Source organism: Anguilla rostrata, chromosome 5 (genome assembly GCF_018555375.3).
Source record: "Anguilla rostrata isolate EN2019 chromosome 5, ASM1855537v3, whole genome shotgun sequence".
Lineage (NCBI taxonomy): Eukaryota > Metazoa > Chordata > Actinopteri > Anguilliformes > Anguillidae > Anguilla > Anguilla rostrata.
Window position 1 is genome coordinate 47,326,610 of NC_057937.1, and position 25,463 is coordinate 47,352,072.

At 42.4% G+C, this 25,463-nt stretch overlaps 1 protein-coding gene across 2 annotated transcripts; it reads right to left on the bottom strand.

Annotated features, from left to right (window-relative positions):
- Nucleotides 1-2,850: 2,850 nt before the first annotated feature.
- LOC135255477 (lactadherin-like) lies at nucleotides 2,851-23,524 on the bottom strand. 2 transcript variants are annotated; one of them, XM_064336709.1, is made up of 10 exons: nucleotides 23,338-23,524; nucleotides 16,247-16,372; nucleotides 15,961-16,092; nucleotides 10,395-10,508; nucleotides 9,772-9,953; nucleotides 9,223-9,378; nucleotides 8,736-8,880; nucleotides 6,361-6,545; nucleotides 5,946-6,101; nucleotides 2,851-5,242 (listed from the first exon to the last, which is right to left on the bottom strand). In XM_064336709.1, exons 1-10 carry the CDS (start codon nucleotides 23,414-23,416, stop codon nucleotides 5,099-5,101), a joined length of 1,419 nt encoding a protein of 472 aa, XP_064192779.1. In that variant the 5' UTR covers nucleotides 23,417-23,524; the 3' UTR covers nucleotides 2,851-5,098. The 2 variants fall into 2 exon arrangements, with proteins under 2 accessions (XP_064192779.1, XP_064192778.1); XM_064336708.1 differs by having other exon boundaries at nucleotides 6,361-6,563.
- Nucleotides 23,525-25,463: the final 1,939 nt, after the last annotated feature.

A 25,463-nucleotide genomic window follows, 5' to 3' on the forward strand; every position in this document is an offset into this window, starting at 1 on the left:
CCCCCCCCCACCCCCCACACACACACACACACATTTACTATCCTTTGTCAAATAAGCACCTAAAAGTCAGCGTCTCCCACCCACCCCCGACCACCACAAAGGTATCGCTGTTGTTTCTGGACACATTTTTCCTGCCAGCGTCTCACTCCGCTCTTCTCACAGATGCAATTGACTATTTGACTATTACAGATGTGTTTGAAGAGCTCTGTTTTTTTGTGTACTCAGAAAGTGCAGATGAAAGCAGTTGCCAGAGGCTATAAATACCAGAGCAGTGTGAATAGCAGGGAGCTGCAGGAAGGTATAATTTGTACAATAAACTCAAGGCCAGAAGAGCGTTCCATGTCAAGCATGTCTGGGTGCAATACAGCCTTTCCACGTGAAGTGTGGTTTGACCCACAGACAAAAATCGCCCTGTGGTAGGATAGTTTCACAATGGAGAGGCCAACGCGTTATTTGCGCTACTTGTTGGCTGGACTGTGAGACAGCTTTACGGGCCAAGTACAAGATTATTCTCAAAGATTGATGGAACCGGCCGTGTAATTACAGGGTTTTTAAGAGAGTTAAGTATGCTTTAAAGATGTACTGAGGAGCTAAGAACAGACAGTTCTGTATCCGCTCAAATAGTGGGGAATTTCCCCAAGAAAGGGTATGAGATTCATCCTTCCAAACACATCTCTCCATTGAACAATTCCTAACAAAACACTGATGACAGCGGGAGACTAATGGTTATCCATAATTCAGCACTACATATGACAGTAATAATTAATCTTTTCTCTTTCTAAGTATGGTTAACAGTGCCCTCTGGTCTCGTGGCTGCGGTCAGAGATTGACTGAAAGGACTCCAGGAAACACTAAATAAACGAAGATTAGATTATTACATGGCAGGATATCCTTCTCTGTCTTCTCACTCTGACTTCTGACAGGGAAATTCATTTCCTCAAGCACAAACCTTTACATGTCACTCATAGCATATGTGTTTTCATACACCAGCCTTCACGTTGAATCATTATTTTTCTCTAAAATAGTAAATGGGACCTTATATTCTACACTGGATGGACCAACCTTATCCAAAAAGGGCCGGTGTGGATGCAAGTTTTTGTTTTAGCCCAGTACTATGACACCTGATTCAACTAGTTAACTAATTGTGGTCTTCAATTAAATACCTTGATGAGTAGAATCAGCTGTCTTAATGCTGGTCTAGAACAAAAACCTGAACAAAGAACAAAAAAATGAGAAGGAAAACAAGGAAAGCACACTGACCCAGCCCTTTTTGGATAAGATTGGACACCCCTGCTCTACACTAAGGCCTTTTACTCTTTCTGCCAAAAAAGTCTTTAACAGTTAATACAACGCAATAAAGAGGTAGCTCACTTGTTATTTTGATTTAATTCAATGAAACAGCAGTGTCACAAGAAATAAAAAATAAAAAATTGTTTTTCAGTTGAGAATACCCACTGGTTGAGTCACCCTGACATCTTCCTGGCCATCCTTGAGGTCAGACATGACTCTGCACAGCATTTCTGACTGGGCTTCGGGGGGTTCCCCGAATGTCATGGGACTATGAGTTCCTGTAGTGGATCCATAGCGTGATCAGCCCTTCCTTTGTGGAGTTTGCTTTCCTTATCAAGCGATGGGGACACATGCTCTCGGTCTGCATCCTGCCACGCTGCCCGGGAACAATGGCATCAAAGGACCATGTGACCAGACTGGCGTGGCTATTTCTAAATGGACTGGCAAAACCCCAGATCTGAGTGTTAACCCTATGGTCAGTGCTGACGTCTGACGTGAGCTTGAGCAGAAAAACCTTCTCATCATGCAGACAGGAGATTGAAGCATCCTGCAAGTCATTTAATGTCATGAGATTGGGAAACCCCCAACTATCCTTAATTCTTCCAAAGTATACATTTAGACCACCATGACCATGTGACACTGATCTAATTTGACTTTGTGACACAATTTTTTTGTATAAAATGCCAAAAAAGCACAAGGAAACAAACCTTTTCAAATGGGGGTTCTCCAGTGTATAGCACTGTCACCTCACAGCAAGAAGGTATCAAGTTCAAATGCCAACCGAGGGCCTTTCTGTGTGGAGTTCACATTTCCTCACTTAGTGTGGGTTTCCTCACAGTCATGTGTAGGGCATTTGGAGACTCCAAATTGCCTGTAGATATGAATGAGCAAGTGAATTGTGTATGGGCCCTGCGATGGGTTGATAACCTATTCAGGGTGCATTCCTGACTTTTGCCCACTGCATGCTGGGATAGCCGCCAGCCCCCAATCTCTACGACCCTGACCAGGAATAGGCAGGTTGAGAAAATGGATGGATGGACGGAAGGATGGACATTTTCAAAGGCCAATTTATGTAGTACGTAGTACAGTATGTAGTATTCCATTCTGATTCAGCTCAGATTCTCTACAGGAGACAATGTGTGTTGATACCCAGTTCAGATATCGTTGCACTCAAGTCTTTTTCCCATGTTACTCTCCCTGCATACATCTCTTCATTTTGTGCCTGCGTGGCATTGTGTAATGCAATGTGTCTGAACACACAGGGCCACATAAAAGCTACTTGTGAGGTAGTGTGGAGGACAATCATACAAAGACTGCTCAGATTTGAAATCGTAGCCAAGTCGAAGAGATGTGGAGCACGAAAATGATTCTGTAGAGAAAAATGGCAAGCATAAATTAATGAAATTCTATCAATGATTACAATTTTTTTAATTTTATTTCCATACTGTTGAATGCAACATAGTTTGTTCAACTACATTCAGCATACTAGAAAGTCTGAGACAGTGTCATAGGCAACACGCTGTAGCTTTAGGCGTACTTGATATAGAATAACAAGGTGAATCAACTTACTCAGTGTTTTTATTTAGCAATTCACTTTAAAACACACAACATAATGGATTTATTTTCTTCACAACCATGAGAATGCAAAACAAAACCCAGCCATTATTATCTATTAGAAGGGTTGTATTTTTTATTCTACACCGGTGAACATGTTTTATTAACCAAATGAAACTAGGAAAACCAAATGAAAGAAACACAATTGTTGCATTGCTAACAATGGTCAAAATAATGTTACACTTTTGCGCAATGTGAACTGCAAAGTTAAAACTGGAATATTACAAGGTTACACAGTACATACACTCTTTGGAAAACACTAAAATAAAGTCTTCAATGACAGTCTCCACAACATTTATAAATATGTTACAATGTCTCTCATGGAATAATCGGTATGCTTCTGGTGACTGTTACTTGCATTTCAGTGAAATATAGTCCACATTTTACCATCTGTTCTTTTTATTTCACTAGCATATGCCCAAAATAAACTTTTAATGCTCACTAATGTATTGCACATTCCCAAATGTGATTATGTATGCAAGGGCATTTTCATATTTAACTATGAAGCAAACTACTGAACAAAGCATTGTATGCGATTTCATGCAACTTCAGAAAATATTTTTCATTTGGCAGTCAACTTATTTTGGCTACAGTCATGAGGAATCAGAATGTATGGACTGAACCTCTGCTAATTCAGTGGGGTAAAAGGTGAGTTTGGTACGCACAGTGATGGAGGAGTGTGACTTCCAGGGAATCACAGTTTCTCAGAAACAGAGGAGCACTGGGGTCAAACACTGTGCTGGCAAAGTGACATCCCACCAGCGTCCCAGCATGCCAAGCAAGTTGGAACTGGTGGATCCTCGGAAGAACAAAGGCTGGGAATGTAGGGATGAGCAAGCTGAACAGCTTGAGCTTTTGTGCTTGGGACAGGGTATGAAAGGTTTTTTTTCCTCAGAGGTACTACTCTCTGGTAGGAAAAAAAAAACACTTGCACACTGTGCAAGATCATTTCTAGCTTTCATTAATCACTCATAGGTATTTTTATCCTGCTGCTGCAAAGAAAGATTGATCTGGTATCAATCACACCTCAGCTTTTAGATCAAAGAAATAAAAGATTACATTTTAATGGCAAATGTGCAGTTCTCCTCGATAAATAGGGGTGGATTGGTCCATGTAATACTGAGTAAATGCACTGTGGATTAAGCCAGTTCTCAGTTAACACAAACCTTTAAGATTCCTTTTAAAAGTAGTGTGTTTGTGACAACAATCACAAAATGGACCCACATCATTTTACTCAAGAAAGAATAAAAATTCTTAAACTGTCTATAAATAAATTTATATAATACCAAGTAAATTATATTTTGGATTTATCCATCATCTATTATGCTGAAAATACTAACTCAATTTAAGATGTTTTAGCACTGAGAGATATGAAATCATTTTACAAATATAGAACCTGTAGGACCACAATCAATCACAAAATATATTCATTGCATTTTTCTTCAAGAAATAAAGCAATTCTTTCAACAGCATCCAAGAAAACTATACTATTACATAGGCTAATCATACTATAAACCAACAGTTTCAAGAGTTAATCTTCAAAAAAGAAAAAACATGCAGTTTTTCACAATGTTAAGAATTAGCAGTAGTGCCTGGTCTCTACCCAACCCAGGACAGTAAAAACATCAGAAGATAGCCAATTAATTTGTCTAAACCTGAGTAGATTCATTTGGTGGAATAATTCAAGATCTTTATCTTTTTAAATTCCATGAGAATCATAAAAAAACCAGATCGAAATAAGTTTCATAATTCAAATAAGCTTGAAAGACTATCCACACCAATAAACTACGCATCGTAAAACCATCATATTAATATGACAAAATACAAATTTTCAAAAAACACATCTATCTTGTAGAGCTCTGCAATGTCGGTAAGCATGAAGTAATGGATTTTTAACACAAAAAGGCAAAAAGCTAGGTGTAGGAATGGGGTCAAGTCCACAGAGTATGAGATTTATGCGGTCACAATATTCACTGCATGCTTATTATTTACCACTGAATTACAGATTGAGTATGACGATCCTCAGAGGGCAAATCAACTAAGGTGTTCAGCCAACACAACCACACCAAGGTATTAAGAGTTTTGCAGGGTATTGCTTCCCCCTGTAGCTACAGACAAGGCAATGCAGGCATGGCAGGTAGGTGGAGCTCAGAGAGAGGGGCGGGGCGAAGTGAGAGGCTGAGGGGGAGGGGCTTTAATCGTCGCAGCCGAGGAGCTCCATGCGTAGAGTGATGCGCTCGTGCCAGTCCCAGGGGAGAATGCGCACGAAGCGCGCGTAGAATGGGGGGTCAAACGCGTTCTTTTTATGCGCATTGTTGTCAATGTTGCCTTGGAATATCTGTAAAACACCGAAACCACAACAAAGTTAAATCAGACAAGAGCGAGGGTCTGGCTGAGCAGTCCACTCCAACACACAACCGGCCGCTGAGGAGGGGCGAGGCTACATCTCCTGTGCTTGCGAATGACGACTGTAATGCGACTGGTTCTATGTTCGACATTCAACATTTTCATTTACCAAAAGAGGCATGTGCGCTGGTCTGATCTCTCTAGCAATGGAGGGAAGGGGAAATGGGTGTCCAGGCCAGAATCAAGGTATACCCACAAATGTATACCAACAAAAACAAAAACAATCATTGCTACAGCACAGCCAACAAAATCAATAAATGTCTCCAAACAGAACCTGAACAAATGGTAACCCTCCCCCCTCCCCCCCTCCGATTTTTTTTCTCTTAAAAGAATGAATGTGGCAATACACAGATACATAACCACAGCTGGCATGCGCAGACCTCTTTTAGAACATATAACCAGCACACACAGTTGGCAAACTACTGCGCATCTCAGGGCACAGAAAAAAAAAAATTTGAATCATGAGGTGGAGCCCCTTGCTTAGGCCCTAAAAAGGACTGGATCACTCCTACAAAAGAATGCAGCCCAAGACCTTGTGCCAAACCTGGATGGTAGCACACCACAAAAATGTACATTTTAAACAGAGTACTAAAGCACCTGTCAAGTACGGGAGTATTAAATTGTGAAACACTGACCTTGTCTCTCTTGGTTTTCTCGTCCTTGAATATGCTCCAGGAATGGCCGTCATCACTGTACGCTACTTTGAAGGCAGACACAAACTGCACTGTGCCAAAGTCCTTGGCACCCTGCGTGATGATGCCAGTGAGGCGCTTAGGGGACTCCAAGTCAACCTGCCCACCACCAAGAGAGGTAAAAGCTAAGGTGACTATGAAGGAGAGAGAAACAGTCTTCTATATTTCATCCATTTCATCCCACCCATCTCATGTGGGGTTATTCACACAAGCATATCAGGAATATCTAACTGAACACAGAGTTAGGCGTGAACTTCCCTGCTGGATACTGAAAATGAGTTACGACTCAATTGAAAGCGAGATCCTAAATTGACCCAAAGCTGAACCCCCAGGCCAGGGGCAGAACACAGCTCCGTACCTGCAGCCACTCGGAGCGGTTGTTGCTGGCCGCGGTCCAGGCGTTGGTCTTGCCCTGCTTGTCCAGGCGGGCAAAGTGGGGGTGCCAGGTGAAGGCGTCGATGCCCCAGGTGCGGAAGGCGCTGGAGGCCGAGAGCTGCCCGTCTGAGATCAGACGGGATTTCATGCCCAGGGGCTCAGAGCAACCTGCCGTGTTTAAATACACTGTGAACAAGACAGCAGAGAGAAGAGTGATAGACACAGGGCGAGCACTGGCGTAAGCAAACACAGGACGAAAACGGACAAAAACAAAACAAATGTACGAAAATAAGACGCGAGACACAGGGTAGCGAACAAGGGGCACTGTGGCATGGCAGCTTAGACAGTGGCACGGTGGGCGGAGCAGCAGCGGGCGGAGCAGCAGCGGGCAGAGCCATGAAACGTGGCCAGGCGCACTGCACTGTAAAGTCAGTGCTGTGAATCGTGATCCGCTCCCATTGTGCACGCCATAGGAAACCGTGGCAAATACCATGTACTCTGTGGTCTAACCGAAGCTAAATATGACCTTGCTCTTCTTTCGCATTGGATTTGGGTGCTGCCAGTATGCTGGCAAGGGCCAAGGCAAATGTATAACATACCTAAACAATCAGTGAAACAAAAAGACATTTCTGTCATTAAGGACATTAAATGTAACCAGAATTTCTGCAATGTAATGTTAGGGAACCCTTGGAGAATGGGCAGTTGAAGGGGTTGGTCCTTTGGCCTGTGAACAATGAGAGACACGACGTGCCAAATAATGGCAACGCTTTTCACTGATATTCACCTGTGAGGAGGTGGAGTGATTAGTGATATATCACTACCTGTATTGTATATGGATGCACAAATATATGTTTATGCATTAAATTAAGCCATTCAACCCCTTGCTTTTCCTTCTTTGAATAACTCAACTACAAATACAACTACAATCATGTACCACAACAGCTTCTGTCCCAGTCACTGCTTTATAATAAATGCTTGTGTGCCATTCCATTTTCAAACCTATAGCCATTGAGGTTCTCTATCACTGCAATAAAAATTCTGACCTTACTCTATGGGGGGGTGAACTGAGCTAACATTAGCGATGGGTCTCAAGCACTACGAGTGCCTCTGTGAAAAGGAATGTAATGTGTCAACACAAAGAGAAGCTGTAATGTGGGGAATGCAAAATTGGCACGACCCACTCTTCACCCCTGATCCCTCCCACATAGTTCCTAATCCTTAGGAATCATTCTCTGCTGCCCCCAGAAAGCCTAATTCACATACAGAGCTATACAGCAATATGTTACCATGCAGCTAGTGAATAGTGCTAACATCCTTATTTAGAAATGCTTAAAAAAAACAACTGAACCAGAACTAATAGGAAACCGAAAATGATGCGCAAATGCAAGAAGGAACTGTACTGGAAAAAACCACCATGCAGAGACCACAAACTGATTGACACAGTATGCTCAGATACCATCATGGTAAAATGCCAAGAGGAGCTATGTATACAGATGTATTTCTACACTATGAAAATCACTGGATGCTAGTATAGCCAGCTGGCTCGTATAAGTGACTGGGAGAGAACAGCCAGGGTCTAGGTTTGCAGAATGGAGTTCTGATTGCTCAAACAACCCCACACATACTTAAAACACACCATGAAATACATACATCAAATTTTGAGACAAGGGTTCAGTAATTCTCAATATAAATCAGCCAAACTAACTGCAAAGATAAACAAAAGTTAGACCAGAAAAAAACTATTTCACAAGCAAGAATTCCAGCCATAGTAGAGTGGCTACAGTCCACAGGAAGGGAACCCAGGGAATTAACTTAAATTACATTACATGATTTGCTAAACAGATGTCTCAATCCAGAGAGAGCAACTTCACATTCTAACATACTATCCACTTCTTCAGCTGGACCTTCTGACTGAAGCAAAGGTTAACTACATCTCAAGGGTACAATGGCAGTACCCCACACCTGGTTTCAGATTACGAAAACTGTCATTCTGACCAATGGATTCATCCAGCTACTTTCAACTGAAGGAATGCAATCCAGAGCAATAAATTGCATTAAACCTCCCTACTAATCACCAGAACCCCCCACCAACACCAGCTCACATTCCTGTAAGTCATGTCACGGCCTCTTTATCTCAATTAACGGGCACCTTTGGCTGTCCTTAGAAGTAAACCGTATGAAGTCGGTTGGACACAGCCTGCACACACAAAGGAGCTGGCTCTTACACTGTTGACAACACCTGTTCGTAGGACCATCTATATACTCTGCCTTTGTTTATGTTTCGCGGCCTTGTAATGGCTCCCCAGAGCCGCACCGGTGATGTCAGAGGCCCCGTGTGCCGCGCAGACGGCTGTTTACCGTTGAGCTCGCAGCCGACCAGCTCCATGCGCAGCGTGCAGGCCTTGCGGCACACCACCGGGACGATGCGGACGTACTGCGCCACGATGGGCGGGTCGAACATGTTGGTCTTGGTGCCGTCATTATCCACGTTCCCGACAAACACCTGCGAAACATCGGGTACAAAAAACGCTCAGCGGCTGCACTGCGATACTGCCACACAAACCTACTGTAAAAGACCGGAATGTGATTAGTGCTTCATTTCAGATCTATTTGTAGATAGGCCATCTGCAGTTGAGCCAAGTTCTTCAATCACATTGCCGAGATTGATGCAGTGTGACCAATATAAAAATTACACACCAGAAATAATCTTCTCAGAATCACAGCGTGTAATGCATTGCAACTTTGCAAGTTTAAGTGATTTGATTTCCAGACAATGTAATTATAATGCTCAGATGCATCTGAACGGTTTCAAAATTGCTTCTTTCCAGAATCATTTGTGTCTCACCTTGTCCTTACTCTGTCCCTCTTCTTTGTAGACAGTATAGGTCTTGCCGTCGAGGCTGGACGCCACCTTGAAGGCCTTGATGAACTCGGGAGTGCCTAAGCGACTGGCTCCCTGCGTAATGATGCCTGTGATTCTCATCTTTCCCTGCATGTTGATCTGAGAATACACAGGAAGGAAGGATTTCAAGCAGTGATTTACAGAGAAAACAGGCAGCAGTATCCCTCATTTTTATTCACAAACAGAGAACCTCAGTTAACCTCATTCACAAACAGTTAACCTCTTCACCACCCTGGGTGCTCCAATCACGACCAATTCCATTCAACAAAATCCCAGGATTACAAACCCCATTTAAAAAACATTCTGATTTACGCCTGGTTGCCCAAACCCACATGACTCATGACTCCATTCAAACCAGCTTAAGAACTCTTCAGCTCAACAGAAGTAATACTTTTAATGGATTCTCCGTATATACATAATCGCACATCACCTGAGGTTTTACTTGCAATCAAAATTAGAACCAAAGAAAATGCAGGCCTAATGAGGTGTCACCTCGATCCAGGGGTTTTTGTCATAAGTGGCAGAAGTCCAGGCGTTGACGATGCCGTTGTTGTTGAGACGGGCGAGCTCAGGGCCCCAGCGCTGCAGCCCCAGGATTCCATTGTGCACAGAGGAGGCGGAGATCTGAGACTCAGCAATCCCACCCCCTTCCATCCCCAGCAAAGAGATGCACCCTGGGAGACAGAGTCAAAGGTGGCCTCAGGTCCACCTCAAGGTCCCTCAGTCACACACCTTTCAACCATCTACCACTAACCATATAGGATAAATCAGGGCTTTTGAGAACCACCTCCCCCACTTCCTTCTTTTTGAGGTTAAAGTTCTGCATTTGAGGTTATTACCTAAAACCTAAATTACTACCTAAAATCTATATTGTGTAATACATTTTGTCCATGAGTCTACATTTAATTCAGGAAAAACATTTCTGCTGAAGTATTAGCACAGCAGTATTGGCTGTATACTTACGTTCTTCCACAAAAGAGCCGATTTGCCTCGTGAGATTTTGTACTAGCGCAGTTCTTTGCCTGTACCACTACCCACCCATAAAATGAATACTTAATTTACAGAGGGAACCAGTTTCCCGGGCTCTCGAGGGGCTGCGTGTGGCAGATACTCACGCAGTTGGCACTGCTTCCCAACATAGGGCGAGGGGCACCTGCAGGAGTAATCGCCGTCCAGATCTCGGCACTCCCCTCCGTTTTTGCAAGGTTGGCCAGCACAGTCATTCACGTCTGCAAGCAGACATAAGAGCTCACTCACTACACCGAGTCCGCTGAAACAATCGGTCATTAAAAACAACCGCCAAAGTGGTCTGTTTCCAATTATAATGTGCAAAACTACATGTAAAAAACTGCATGTAAAATTCTGTGATCCATTTGTGCAGTCAGACATCATGTAAATAACGTGCATCTCAACATAGCGAGCACTTTCCAGAAAGGCTTCTCTCAAATTCTGAAAACACTTGCACACCCTGCCACAATTCAAAACGGTTTTCATGAAAAAAAAAATCAGTTGAAGAAAACCAAAATGAACAGGCTTACAACTGCTTCCATATGCTCAAATGTTAGCATTTACAAGCATAACTAAAGGCCTTAGCCAGGGCCCTGCATCCCATTAAATTCGAGTGATTATTCAGGCAAGGGTCGCAGGGGTTCCACCTTAGACCCAGCACGCCCAGCTCTGCACTGCCAGTCCACTGTGAAACGGCTTTCTTTGTGGCCTGCTGTTCTGGCTCCCCGCAGGAGAGGGTTAACTGACCTAGCGGGCGTGGCCGGCGCACCGAGCCTGCCAGCAGACGCTGTAGCTCCGGCATGTGGGCCGGTTAATTAGCTTAACGACTGAAGTCCGGAGGCCCACAATACTGCGACTGTCTCCTGCTGCGCCGGCCGCAGGTGCTCTGCCCCGCTCACACTGCTGGGGCCGGGGGGCCCAGCGGGGAGGGAGACAGAGCGGAGTCTGTGCGCTGGCAGGTCAGCACGGGGAGGTGCTGAGGGCGGCGGCTCGGGCCCGTAAACCTGCTCCCACATGGCAGCCGTGTTATCAGAGTGGGAGGAGCTTCACTCAAGGCCAAGGACAACATGCATGGGGCGGGATTCAGGGGCTGCGCCTGAGTTCATGATTATTAATAGCATAAATGCAGCTATTGACCAACGGCTATGGCTGGAAAGAAATAGTTCACATTAATGTATGGCCTTTCTGTAAAGCTACAAAATACAGAAAATGAATAATCACATTTTCCCTGTGAGGAATAAGTAATACAAACTTATAAAATAACTGGCAAGGAGCACACAGAAAGTTAGAGTCCAGGGATTTCTCTTTAGCTCTCTATAGGTCTTATGGCAGTAAGCCTGTACCTGTGTCAAATGCATGTCCAGCTGTATGTCAGAGACTGATTCAGAGGGAAGAGAGAGTGCGTGTGTACGTGTGTGTGTGTGTGTGTGTATTGACCGGAAGTTATCCAATGGAGGAATTAAAGCCAGACAGATTTAACCACATGGCACCTGGCAACTGTAGACACCAAAATCCTTCCTAATTTAGATCATTAAGACCTCAAGGAAGGAAGGTGTGGCCCCGTGTCCTTACTGGAATTGACTGAGTCTGTTTGAGTCCGTTTCTGCCACCTACATAGACACAGGAAATGTGCAAGTGACTTGTGAAAGATTCTGCTGCAATCCTTATCAATTGGAAATCAAATGATCTGTTGAATAGTGGAAACAGCCATATATACACACATGTAACTGAATTTAAAACACTTTAGTTTGAGAATGAAAACTATTCCTTGCCTCTAGAAACTCAATCCGAGCCAATTCGCTGCACTTCCCAAAATCTCCACTGAGTGGCACACTTGCCTTCAACATACAGATGGATATTCTCACCGCAATTCCTTGTCATAATTTTGAAATGACTCATGTGAAAAGGATAAGCACATCAAGAAGCAGCCAAAATAAATAAATTCAGTGCACCCACACTAAAGAAACTCCACTGGGCAGTTTAGGGAAAACATTTTCATGGAAAAAATGACAAACCTTATCTGAGAAGTCTGTTTGAAACATTGTCAACAAAAAAAAAACAATGAATAGGGGTTAAATTGGTTAGACAGGCCACTTTTAATAGCTTAATAGCCAGTATATTTAAAAAGTTAAGAAAAACTGGAATGAAAGCGCTTTTACACTCTGGATGTAGTCCACACAGTCTGTGACCTAAATTATTACAATTACAGGCATCTGTTTACAGACAGATGGTTTCCACAGTTCAGATGGCACAACTGAACACATCCTCAGGCTGCGCTGACAGGTAAGGCCAAAACCCTGTTGCTCTGCTTGTGCTATAAAGGTTCTAACAGGCTCAGTGCATTGCACCTGTGGACACCCTGATTATCACAGACTAATGGTGCCCCCCCCCCCTCCCCAGGAGACGAGCCAAGGCTGTAATCTAAAAGACAGACACGGGTTCGACGTCTGCTCCGTCTGTGGTTGTTTTGCAACCTCTCCCTGTGCTATTAAGAGGATTGGATGGCGGTCCAAACCGCCATGCCCTCGCGGCCGCACACACATAAACACCACACTTCATCAGGCGCATAATCTGCTTAATTGAGGTCAGAGTTGTTGTTGTTTAGAGGGGTGTCATCCCAGCGCCAGAAGCGCTTCGTCTGCACCTTCTGCTGTTCCTCACAGGCGGGACCGGCAGTGTGAACTGGGGGCGTTAAAGGGAGGAAGCCACACCCTGTGACACCACAGCATAGCGTGATGGCCTTGTGCGACACCGCGTGCTGAGACACAATATTTCGCCTTTATGGATACATTTTCCTTAACAGCTGGAGGCAGCTCAAAACAACAAAATAAATAGTGACTATTCACAGAGTCTGTTTGGAAAATATGAATCTTGCATACATTGAACACTGGATTCAGCTGGACTGAGAGATTTAATTAAACCAGACGTGGGTTTCTTTCCCCAGCACTGGAGTTTTGTTGTCAGCCATGCATGACAATGACTGCAGTAAGAAAACTAGAACAGGAAAGGGAAGCTCCAGGGAGATTTAATGGCTCGCATTAGGGAAATGACGAAACGCAGTGGCGATGTCCCTGCTCAGCAGGACAACAGAATGTTCTTGCAAGAGTTGAGGAAAACAGAAAACTATTCCAGAACATTACAGCTGCTCGCAAGCAAGAAGACTACACTGCCTGACCTAGTGGGTCACTAGCCCAAATTTCAGCTCTGCTACATTTTGTTGATGTTCATAAAATGTTTATTCGGGCAGGATCTAGCTTGATCACCCACACGCTTATTTAGAATTGAGATCTGTGCTGACAAATTTAGCTATTCTCACAAAACAGGCTAGACATTCTGCATTAGAGTTAAGTACAGCAGTACACACATACTGCACTCAATAACAAACTGGGTCAACACAATAGGCGAGCAAGCAGTAAAGGGAATGCAATGATAAAAATGCTCACAGAGCTTAAAATTTAACTCGATACTTAAATTTGAAGTCAGCCTGCGATACCAAAAACAATAGAGCAACAGCTCCACTGATAAATACAGCCCAGCCAGTGTGACTAAAAGCAGAGATTAAACAAGATTTACTCTAATTAGCCTGAGTAAACCCAACAAGGACGAATGCATACATACAGGCTAATTTGTTTGGAGACTCATTAGGAATTAGTCGGACTAATTAAATGCACAATGAAACGTGGCGTAACCTGACAGCATGCGGAGGAGCAGTACACTGCCGCTGCCATTTCCATACCCAGCATTAGAATCTCTCATTACCGGCAGCCCTAGGAATGTGGCCAGTCAACCTGAGGGCGCCCTGGTGGCAGAGTGCAGGCCAGCGGTCCATGGACTCTATAAAAAGACCTGGCGCTGCCCGGAAGACATGACTCACAAACCAGGGTACAGACTGCCATCTGTGCAGGACAGGGGGAATAACTTTCCATAGCATGCACAGGACTGCCTCCCTGCCTCGTCAGCTTGCACGGATCCAAACAAACGGGGGGGAGAAAAAAGAACCACAATTACCACACTGTCAGCAAACAAAAAAAGGGGTGTTCATTTCAATGTGCTGAATGTAAAAGTTGCGACTGACACATTTAGGCCAGGTAGGGACTCCTGCCAGACGTGAGTCACACAGCGTTTTTCAGAGTGAGTCAGCGACCGCGAGCGGAACCGTGGCATTGGAGGCCCAGCTGACCCCGCCCTCTCTGGGGCAGAGGGCTCCATCAACAAGCACTCCACCACATCCCACGGGATTGTCACAGACACTCTCCGGAGTTCTGCTCTTCCGACTCTGACAAATTCCCCAATGGAGCTACAAACTTTACAGGGGGAGCTAGAAATTTTTTTTTTTTTAAAGGGCTGCCAAAAACCGTGAAAATTATGATTTGGATCCTTCTTAGTCACAAAATAAACACAGCAGAGGCTAAGGGGCTGTCAGCACCAATTTCACGATCACGCTATGGCGCAGCCATGCCGATTTCATGTGCCAAATTGAAAAGCTTCTTCTCTGATTTGGGTGAGGTACAAGAAAACATCATTACTACTGTCATATGAACAGAAAAGAATTAATGCATCTGTCAACGACTAACTTCCCACCCAAAGAGAAAATCAGCGGTACACCGTAGGTGGACAGGGTTCGATGGCCTCCTGTCGGTGGGCAGCTCCAGGAGGGGTGGGCGTGTGCAGGGAGAGGGCCTGTGGCCTCCTCAGCATGTGCGTGTCAGTGCCTGCTACGGGGGCTGATCTGCCCGCCGGGGCAATTACAGGCTTCATCTGCTCCGGCTCCACAGAGCTGAGCAAGCGGCTTTCAGTAGAAGATCAGCACAGGCAGAGCACTGCGTTCACATAGAAGATCACCACAGGCAGAGCGCTACGCGTTCACATAGAAGATCAGCACAGGCAGAGCGCTGCGTTCACACAGAAGATCACCACAGGAAGAGCCTTGTGTTCACATAGAAGATCACCACAGGCAGAGCACTGTTCACAGAACACTAACTACAGGCAGATGAGCTACTGAGCCACTACACAGCCCACGCACAGATCAATACGGCACATGAAGCCAACCACATATGTAAATGAACTTTAAAAATGGATATCGCACTTCAAAAACAACAGTGTCATTATGAAGACCTATCGTGCATTTTCTCAAACTCAAAGTAACATCATTTTACTGATCAGTTGGTTGTAGTACAACACTGTCCAAATACATACTGGGCTCATCTGTGGGTCACAATATGACCTTGCAGACAACTCGACACTAAGTTCATAAGTTTTGCGGACAGATGAACTTCTGTATCTCTCTCTACATTACAGGGATTATGAAACAAAAAGACATAAAAGGGTCTTCATTATGGTGCAACATTATATGCTGAACATGGGCCTATCTTTACAGTGCCTCCAGTATTAGTCTGTGAAGCCAACTGCTTCTCTTTTCCATTGTAAATCAAGATCCAGCCCTTGCTCGCATACAAATAATTTTCCACTGAGAACTGCTGAGCCCTTAAAAATCTCCTCCTGTAGGATAGCCTACTTATTTATTTAACCGTGGAGGGACCGCATGACTGCAAAAGCTACATAACTGAAACAGGCAACCATTTTAAGCCGCGGGCTGCACAGATGTGATTGCAAGCACAACCAGCCATCACTTTGTGAACAGCTGTCAAGAGAAGAAATGGACGGGGCTCTTACTTCTCTGGCAATGAACGCCATCGAAGCCTGGTGGACACTTGCAGACGTATTCGCTGAAGACGTCCCCACGCCGCGATTCGCTGACAACCTCGCACTTGCCATCGTTCTTGCAGGGGTTGGGGCTGCAGGGACCTGAATGGAATAGCATTGGAGACGTAAGAGAACTGTTCCAGTTAACAGGATGACGCGCCACCTCGACCACTTCTGCCGTCAATTGTAAAATTTGTGAGCTGCTGCTCCTTGACAACTTTCCAGCCAATCGGCATCAAGTATGGTTTCTCCTTACCGTTCTCCTTGGCGCTGCATGTATCTCCGGCGAAACCGTCAGGGCAGATGCAGATGAAGGCGCTCTCCCCCGGTCCGGTCACACACGTCCCTCCATTGTGGCAGCGGTTCACCTCACAGGTATCTCCTGAAAAGGCAGAGAAATCAGTACAGTACTGCTGCTTTACAGGGTGAGCGAGTCCCTTTTTTTTTTTTTTAAAACAAGAAATTATATAAGGATCGAGGGGAAAAAAAAAAAAAAAAAAAAACTGTTTCATCGATGAGCACCACGCACTGTGGACACCAACAGGTGTGGCTGACACCCCACTGGCTTTCACACATGGAAATGATAAGGGCTAAGTGATAAGAGACTACAGTCAGCTGTCTGAGAGATGCTGGTCAGTGAGACTGGTCAGGTGCCACATACTGTACTGGATAGCTCAATTCACCCACGACTGATTTTCCCGTGTGACCTCTTCAGTATAGGTTGAGGGCACAGCCATCAATGCACACTGGGGATATAAACCCACTCATGCTAGATGTTCCCATTAGGACAGGCGCAATATGTTTCGCCAGCTGGTTTCCCCGGCTTTAAGTGTGACCACGACCATATGGTGCATTCAGCCACACAGAAACAGGCCATCATGGTACGCCTCCAGGGAAAACTTTTCAGCACAGTTCTACTCAAAGTGTATTCAAAACATAGACAATAAAAAGTACAATTTCATTTAAATTTATATAATGCCTGTAACACAACAATTTCTTTCAAAAATTTATTTTGGTGGAACAGCTCATGCACAGAATCAAAAACTGTTTTTATACACCAAAACACAGATTTTAAAGATGATTTAACCTTTAGCAGTGTCTTACACTTCAGAGAACATAATTTTCATAATTTTTTTTTTCAGATGCAAAAAATAGACTTTAATGATATTGTTTAATTGTCATGTTTACCACAGATTAATTAAACCCAAGCTGTGATGTTTTGCTTTGAGCCATAGTTCTCTTTTTAGAACCAAATCTCCTCAGGCAGTTTTGCTTCCAGCAAGGGCATAACCCACTAAGTCTTGAGTTATAGGAATGGAAAAACAGTATATAAATAGAAACCTAGCCCATCATTTTGCTGGTATTATAATTCTTGTAGGTTTTAATGGGTTTTAAGATATACTGTGGTGTAGACTGCACACCCTATACGTCTCCGAGCTCTTCATTCACACATCTTCAAAAAGCAGGCTCTTAATTCTGAGAAAATATAACTGGGGTCAATGGCTCTCAAAGATGAACTGAGCAAAACATCCAGATCTGTCAGAAATTTCAACTTCATCTGAACGGAAACACTCAAGGGTGTCCTCCCAGATGACACTGCAGCTTTTTCAGTGTAGCATGTGTTCACAGACAGTCACTACGCTACAGCGTGATTCCGTACTAAATGTGCTCAGGAACAGTAGAAACACCAGTGACATACAATTGTTGCTAATCCCATGATTTCAAACTCAAACGGTCTTGACTGTAAAAATTATATTTTGAGGGCCATGTTCATCTTCTCTGTGACAAACATTTAATAATTTATGTTTCTGAGGTTTGGCATATTTAAAATATCTTATACCACACTATGGGTGAGAAGTCTTGTTGATTGTTGCATACATCAAACTAACACTACAAAATATGTATATGTGGCCACAACGCAAACAAGGTGATCTCTTGAACTTCAGTTAGGTGGTTAAATTTTACATGGCCCCATTCATTATACAAGTAGAAATAATCAAAAGGCTTCTGTGGTATTCCTGTACAATACGGATTAATTTACTTGTGATGTCAACTAAACCAAACCATAGCCACAGATTGGATACAAATTGTCTCAGCTCAATCAAGTCTAGTCTGACTCAGACTCACACCTTTTATAATCACCCACAACTCACCCAACACAAATCACCCAAATACAAATGTATTTTCATTATGCAATCAATGAGAGAGAAAACAGCAGGTTGTTCCAGAGCTTTGGTTAATACTTTTGATGAATGGACTGGACTGACAACTAACCGACATGTTTCTGCCCGAACAAGAGTGTTTCACCGGCATTTCTGAGGCATTAAGAACTTAAAAGCATGTTGTCTACAGTATTTTGTGTTGGTTATTAGATACTAAACTGATTTGGTAGAAATGCAGCAGTTTAATTTTTACCAAACTGAGATACACGTTTTGTTTATAAATATTGTCACTCATAGGTCTTTTCAGCAATTAACTCGTAATGCTACTGTATATGAGCCATTTCACTGCTGTTTATAACCACTGTGTAGGCTAGAGAGCTACAAGTGCTTTTATCACACACACTGCACATCAACCCATTTGGCTTCATGTCTAAGGAAAGTAGAACAAAAAACACATTTGAAACACCGTTCATTTTGTCATAGTCCAGCTTCACACTGAAGTCTTGACAGCTCTGCCTTAAGCACTGTTCAGACAAAAACTGGCAGCAGACAAGACAAGAAGGTCAGTTCTCCAAAGAAATCTCAACTGAATAGACTACACTTCAAAAAATGGTTAACAATGGCTGTTATTTCACTTGGCCATAATAATGAGGCGCATGACTAACTCTGAACTCAACATTTCACAAAATGAATATCAAGACACTACAGAAGACATTAGCAGGCATTCTTAATGCCTCAGTATTTCATGCTAAGTTCGTTCACATTAACCAACTTTCTTCTGAAAGCATTCAAAATCAGATGACAGTGAACCAGCCTGTACTGGTATTTCCACATGTATTTTTTTTTTTAGCTAAAGACAATAAAAATCTGTTGCCAGCAAGAAATAGAATACACATTTTTGCTGGCTAAGGGAGTCATTCCATACAAATGGCTAGAATATAAATTTGACAGTGAAAAATTTAAGTGGAGATGGATTAATCAGTTGTCAAACATACTACAGTATCCCTTGACAACAGACAAAAGGGAAAAACAGATTAAGAACACCATTAAAAAAATCACCCCAGGGGCAATCAAATTGTTAGGTTTAATGTTCCGTGAGAGTGTTTGTCATTTCTTTAAACAGGAAGTCAGAATTCCTGGACTGTATTTTACCATATTAGTAATGGAAGAACACAGGGTGTGGAATCCTCTTCCCGATGAGTAATGCAATATGTACGTTTCCTGATCCAAATTCAAAAGTGCAAAAACAGCTTTGCACGTCATGAGTCAGAAGAAATTATGAGGACCTTCAGAAAATAAGGACAGGCTAATGTGCCTGGAGATCAAAACATCACCAAACAAATCTAAAAAGGCCTTAAAAAGGCCTTTCTGGTGAACTGTGAGAGCATATATTTAGGTGAAATATACTGAACTGACATTATGATATACCACAACTTTTTTTATTGATTTATAGGAAAGTTCACCCTCCTTTCACGTATTTGTTTTATTCAGACAGGGAGAAAGCAAAGAAGGTAACAGATAGAGAAGGGATCACAGCTCACAAAGTACCATAGTATGGAAATCACATATGGCTTGAGACTCAACCACACTATGAACTGCACCAACACATCTCACTCCTCAGCATAAACTTTGAGTGAACTGTGACAAATCTCTGAGGCAGACCCTAACCTAATACCAACAGAGGACTAACACACTGCGTGAACTGCAATGACCCCGTCAGAGGCTTAAATCACCACGTGCTTTGATTATTAGGTCTACAAATTGGGCAGTTCGCTGTGAGATGAGTTCAGAGGCCTTGTGGTTTAAACTCGAGGTTTAAATCCCAGCTACAGTTACTGCAGCTGGACTATTTATTTTGATAGCAATTCCAGCTGCGCTCTAATCTCAGTGAAGCAACTACTGACAATACTGTGAATCAAGGTCAAGTCAAAACCATCAGTGTTCACAAGAACTTCAACAGGAATCTTAGAAACACAAGAATCATACATAACTCATTAATTACACTATGCTAACACCTCATGACATTAGCATTTCACTATAAATATGGGGAAAAAATCTAGTTACAAATGAGACACAGTATCTCATATACAGAGATATTATAACTGGAATTGTCTAAGAAGCACTGGGGGGAAAATCATTCCACTTTATCTACTGCACAGAATATGAATTTGATAAAAATTTGATTTTGAATTGTTCACAAACCTTAGAGTCATATAGGCATACCTTCATAATATATTTCCATATGACATATTCTACTCTAGACCACAGACAGACCACAGAATTTAGCATTCTATGTGGACAGTGGAAGAAACTTTGTGGAGCTGATTCCCGGGATCCAAGAGTTGTTCAAGCAACTTCAATTTAATGTGTATACAGTTTTTAATGAGTTAATTTTACAAATTAATCCTCTATTTTAAATTTCCTGGAGCAAACCCTGTCCATTTCAGTCTCGGACATAAAGGGTTCCTCAACATGTTTGTGCTGAGAAGCTCAAAGAGATTTGAAAAGCAAAAATCCTTTATCCGCATGAAAAACAACCAATATTATTTAAATGAAAGAGAGAAATCTCCATGCACCATGGCAACCAGAACTCTACAAGAAAAATGATATTTGACCCAAAATGCATTGGTTTCTTAACTTGGGAATTCAACAGCTAACTGTGTGTGGACCAATAATGATGTGAACACTTTCCTACTCCCAAGGCTTTAAATTAGTTAGGTGGCAAAGCACTGACAGACTTCAAAAACAGATTTTTTCAAAATAAGGTTCAGTTGCAGGCAAGTTGAGAAATCGGTGAACTATAATTATCATAAATAGAAGAAACAACTGAGTGAAATATGGGCACTGCACAGAAAGATCTGTAAATGACCATGTTCCATATTTCAAGGCCAATTATCCGTGTTACATGGCAACAAAACAATTGAACAGTATGACAGCACACAGTGAACCCAGCTGAAACAATAATCCACCCAAGTGATAAGCAGGCACATGGATTGGTTAGAGAAATGGTTCCAGGCAAGATTTCTATAATCTTCAGGCACAATCCCAAAGCAGCGGAGATACTTGCTGCTAAAAATAAAAGGGAGCAAATAATTTCCGAATTTGTTGTTTTTCTTCTCCAAATAAAGGATTTCACATGAAAACATAAATAAAATACAACCAGAAACACAAAAGGTCTGAAGTGAAAGTTTTCCACATTGCTGAAGGAGCACAAACCGTGATATTACTCAACAGTGCAAAATGGACCTCATTAAATCATCTGGAAACGGGGACATTATAATGTCAAGTTGATAAATGCAGCCAAGAAGAACGCTGGTGATGTGACCAATCAATTAATTATCACACATTAAAATTAGCCTGCTCATTGTTCCCAATAACAGGATATGTCATATCCTTCACATTTTAGTACATTCTCTTTCTCTCTGAGGCTTATGAGATTTTCCACACAGCGTAACCTCAAGTGGAGAGATGTCAAATGTTTCAACACTGACATCTGTTGTAGCTATGTTTCCCAGAAAAGCACCAGACCATGACTAGAAACAGTCCTATAGAAACCATATTGGAAAAGTCACTAAATATTTTTTTTAAAAGGTTAGTCTACATGTACCAAAGCACAAACAGAGTGGCAATAAAATAATTTCACAACAGAACCGAGCAATGAATTACGAAGATGCCTGACAAAACCAATATGCCTGGACTGGGAGGGGTTGCCATTAAAAGTACTGTAATCATAACTAATCATGCACATAAATTCAAACAAAAGACGATGATTGCCAGATGGTTAACTCCAATGATACAGCATAATCTTTGACAGCACATGAAAAACAGACACAGCCAAAATGGATGCCGTGCATCACAATTAACAAGGACATCCTTAAGTGATCAGTTTACTGGACAGTCACACAAACAAGCTGAGGGCCATACCATGGTCTGAAATAAATGCATTCACCTTGTACTAGTGCCGCCTAAGTGAAGAAACATGAAAGCATCTTCCCACCATCTTGTCACAGGAGACTAACGTGTCTACCAAACGCAGCACGTAATTTGAACACTTTAAGTAGGCGCTGAAGGCAATGCAAAGAAACAACTCTTCCCAGACCAATTTTTACATTTTACAATAAAACTGAGCTTGGCATTCTGATGAAAGACAACGCCAGTCCCATTTGTTTCTATGATAAGCCTGTTGATGGAGACATGACAACTTTAAATACAGGAACATTTGGTGGAGTTATCTTTACTTTTTTTATTAGGCCTACATAGCTGTAGCAACTGTTATGTTAATATGAAATTTATAATGAGGTCAGCTATTTTTACAGCCCCTCAGAAACATCATCTACTGTCATTGAAACACTGCACTCTCATAAACGGTTGTCTACAAAAGGCAAGCGACGTTAAGGTACTCAACATACAGTTAATATACTGCATTATAGTGATGTGATTAAGGGGGCAAGCTGTTAAAACAAGTAATCACTTTCGTACATTCTTGCCATTTTACTATTGGGAAATGTCGACTAAAAGATAAAAAAAATACTCCATGAAAGGCCTCATTTGGCTGTCCAGCCAAAGGTTTTGTTGATTGAAGTTGTCCCAGTGCCCGGCTCACTAGTCCACCGTTCATTCAGTACAATATTTAAGGCTACATTGTCTTTGCAGCGATCTGGAAACAGGAGCTTTTCATTCATTCAGATGCCGTGCGAACATTCGAGTGAAAACAAGCAAACAAAGCACAGATAGAATCAAAACAACGAGTCTAGCCTGTGCCGTGGACAAAACGAGCACAACATTGCCGTATTATTTAAGAGTTGCAGCACTTAACCAAAGAGTTTATCCACAAAATACAGATCTGCAGGGCACCGTTACATTTAAGATGTGTGCTGTACTGCATGACTTTATCAAAGTTCAGTAAAACAAAACAAGTGTATATGGTATAAAACTGCCCTTTTGCTTTCTACGTAAATTTTCAAAACAAGCAAGCAAACTTAACGGAGACAATGGACTTTTCTTGTAAAATTATATAATAAAGAAAATCTTGGAGCATGTGCAATGAACACGGACAACCACCCAGCAACAACACAAACAGCCGCGTACAGAAAAATGACGTACTGTATGTAGCTATACTGGCGAGCCGATTTGCTACAGTATTACAAAGCATTAACTAATGCAAACTTAATAAAATCAGACTCACCGCTCACTGTGAAGATAACGCCAAATAGTAAATAAGCAGCGGTAAGTGGCAAGGACAACGTGAAGCTGTGAGTTTTCATATTGTTTTGGCTCCCGATACTTCTCTACTCACATTACTTTCAAATTTCCTCCGAGAACACTGCTGTTCTTGGTCAGCGGCTGTGATTGAAAGAGAAGGGGTGGGTATCACATTTAGACTAGGCGGATTAACAGCAACACGTGTGTTTGTGCGTCTATCCAATTAGAACTCTTTCTGAAATAACCCCCAGCCAGGATAGATTGCTGCCTGTGTTGCAATTTCACAGCCTGTCACGTCATTATGTTACTTTATACTGACAAAGAACAGAAAAAAAGAACATGGGTAAGGTTGTTTAAAGGAGCAGGCTATTTTCCATTTAACAAGACCAGGTTAAAACCTAGTATATGGCTGGACCTAACACATGTGATCCGGCCGACCAATGGTGTGACTTCATAACTCGGCTGACCAATGGTGTAACTTCATCACTCACTCAGTCACTCACTCAGTCAGTCACAGACATTCGCATTTGCGGGGCTGGGCCAGCTGTTGCATTCCAGCCAAAAAAAACATGTCAATGACCTGAATTCAATCAGCATTCACCTTTGACTTATAATAAAATGCAAGTTTTGATTAATAAAATTTGGGAAATGTATTAATCACTAAAATAAATCAATCTGTGATAGTAAAGAATTAAATGAACAACACTTTAATCATAAAAGCTATAACGACATGTAAATTGAATCCAGGCCACCAACGTCTATGGTACTTCTTGCAGCATGTGATTTGTTTGATGACAGGTTATTTTTGTGGGCCTCTCACTCTGGCCAAATTTAAGGATGGAGGACAAAAATGAATAGGGCGACATGTTGGAGTGTTACCAGAGCCGGCCCATGAGTCTGCGGGGCCCCATGCAAGATCTTTAAATTGAGCCCCAAAATAGTAAATAATAAAAAGGATAAGTATTGTTGTGGAAAATCAACACGGTTTATTAATCTAAGGAAGAGAGACTGAGACACTGCTTAAAACTTCTAGACTTTTTATTATATCTGCAGATAGGAGACACGGTTCAAGAGCTCTCGCAGGAGCTCGAGAAGCGAATCTCAAAAAAGCTTCTGTTCGTGTTCGATTTATACACTTTCTAAGGGCCACACACTCCTTTGTTCCTTCACACCAGTACTTCACAACTCACATGTTGTTACCCTAGGCTGTGTGGGTCACACAGACTCTAGTCTGCTGGCATGAAGTTTGGGCTTGGTGATAAAAGAGGAGCGGGATGTACTGCCGCCTCTCCCTAAGGGGAACCTGCGGGGGCTTACCAGAGAAACAGAAAATAGTGGTTGCAACAGATTTTACATTAAAAATACAAGCAGACATTCACATACACAGAGGCACAGTTTAGAACATGCACAGTACATAATGCATAAAATTTAGTTTTTTTCATTTTTAATGCCATTAAATCACAATTTTCTATCACACCTCCACCCTTTTGTTAACATTAAAAAACAATTATTTGATTATAAGCATGCATTCTCCTTGATCTTCCATTTGTTTTGTAAGTGACCGGTTACCAGCTACCACTGAGATTTTTACCCGTTTTACAGAGTTGTGTACTGAGCATCGTGGTATGGTGCCCACTGCTCATCTTCTTCAGGCTCATCATTTTCCCTTAGTAACCCATTCTGCTCTTGCAAATAACCTTGGTACATCTGCATTACAGTTTCATTCACTATTTTCTTAATGACGGCCTTAAAAACATGGTACAAACACCGCACAGGGGCTCCTTAACTACACCAGGGCCCTAGGCGATCACCTATATGGCCTAATGGGCAGGCCAATTCTGAATGTGACGTTATGCGCCTCTAAGCAGGAGTTAATTATCCAAAGTTAAAGAGTTTTAGTGTATATTTTCAATTGGCCCAAACAGTTTCTGTCAGCGATGGAGGATATTTTAGATATTTAGAGAAGTTTCTGAAGACCTGCAGCTTAACAACAACTGGTCTAGGGGCACCCGGGGTTTACAGTCCAAAGCAGGAACATGCACTTTAGGAAACTCAAAAGCAGCCTGTACAGCGATCCTATGCCTCCAGAGGTAGTAGGTGTATATATTA

Bases quoted from the DNA above. Each gene is read 5' to 3' on its own strand.
- LOC135255477 (XM_064336708.1), bottom strand. From the start codon at position 23,416: ATGAAAACTCACAGCTTCACGTTGTCCTTGCCACTTACCGCTGCTTAT. The intron at 16,373-23,337 runs GTGAGTCTGATT...CTGCCTTTTCAG, and splicing joins CGTTATCTTCACAGTGAGCG to GAGATACCTGTGAGGTGAAC. The intron at 6,102-6,360 runs GTACGGAGCTGT...GGTGGTGGGCAG, and splicing joins ACCGCTCCGAGTGGCTGCAG to GTTGACTTGGAGTCCCCTAA.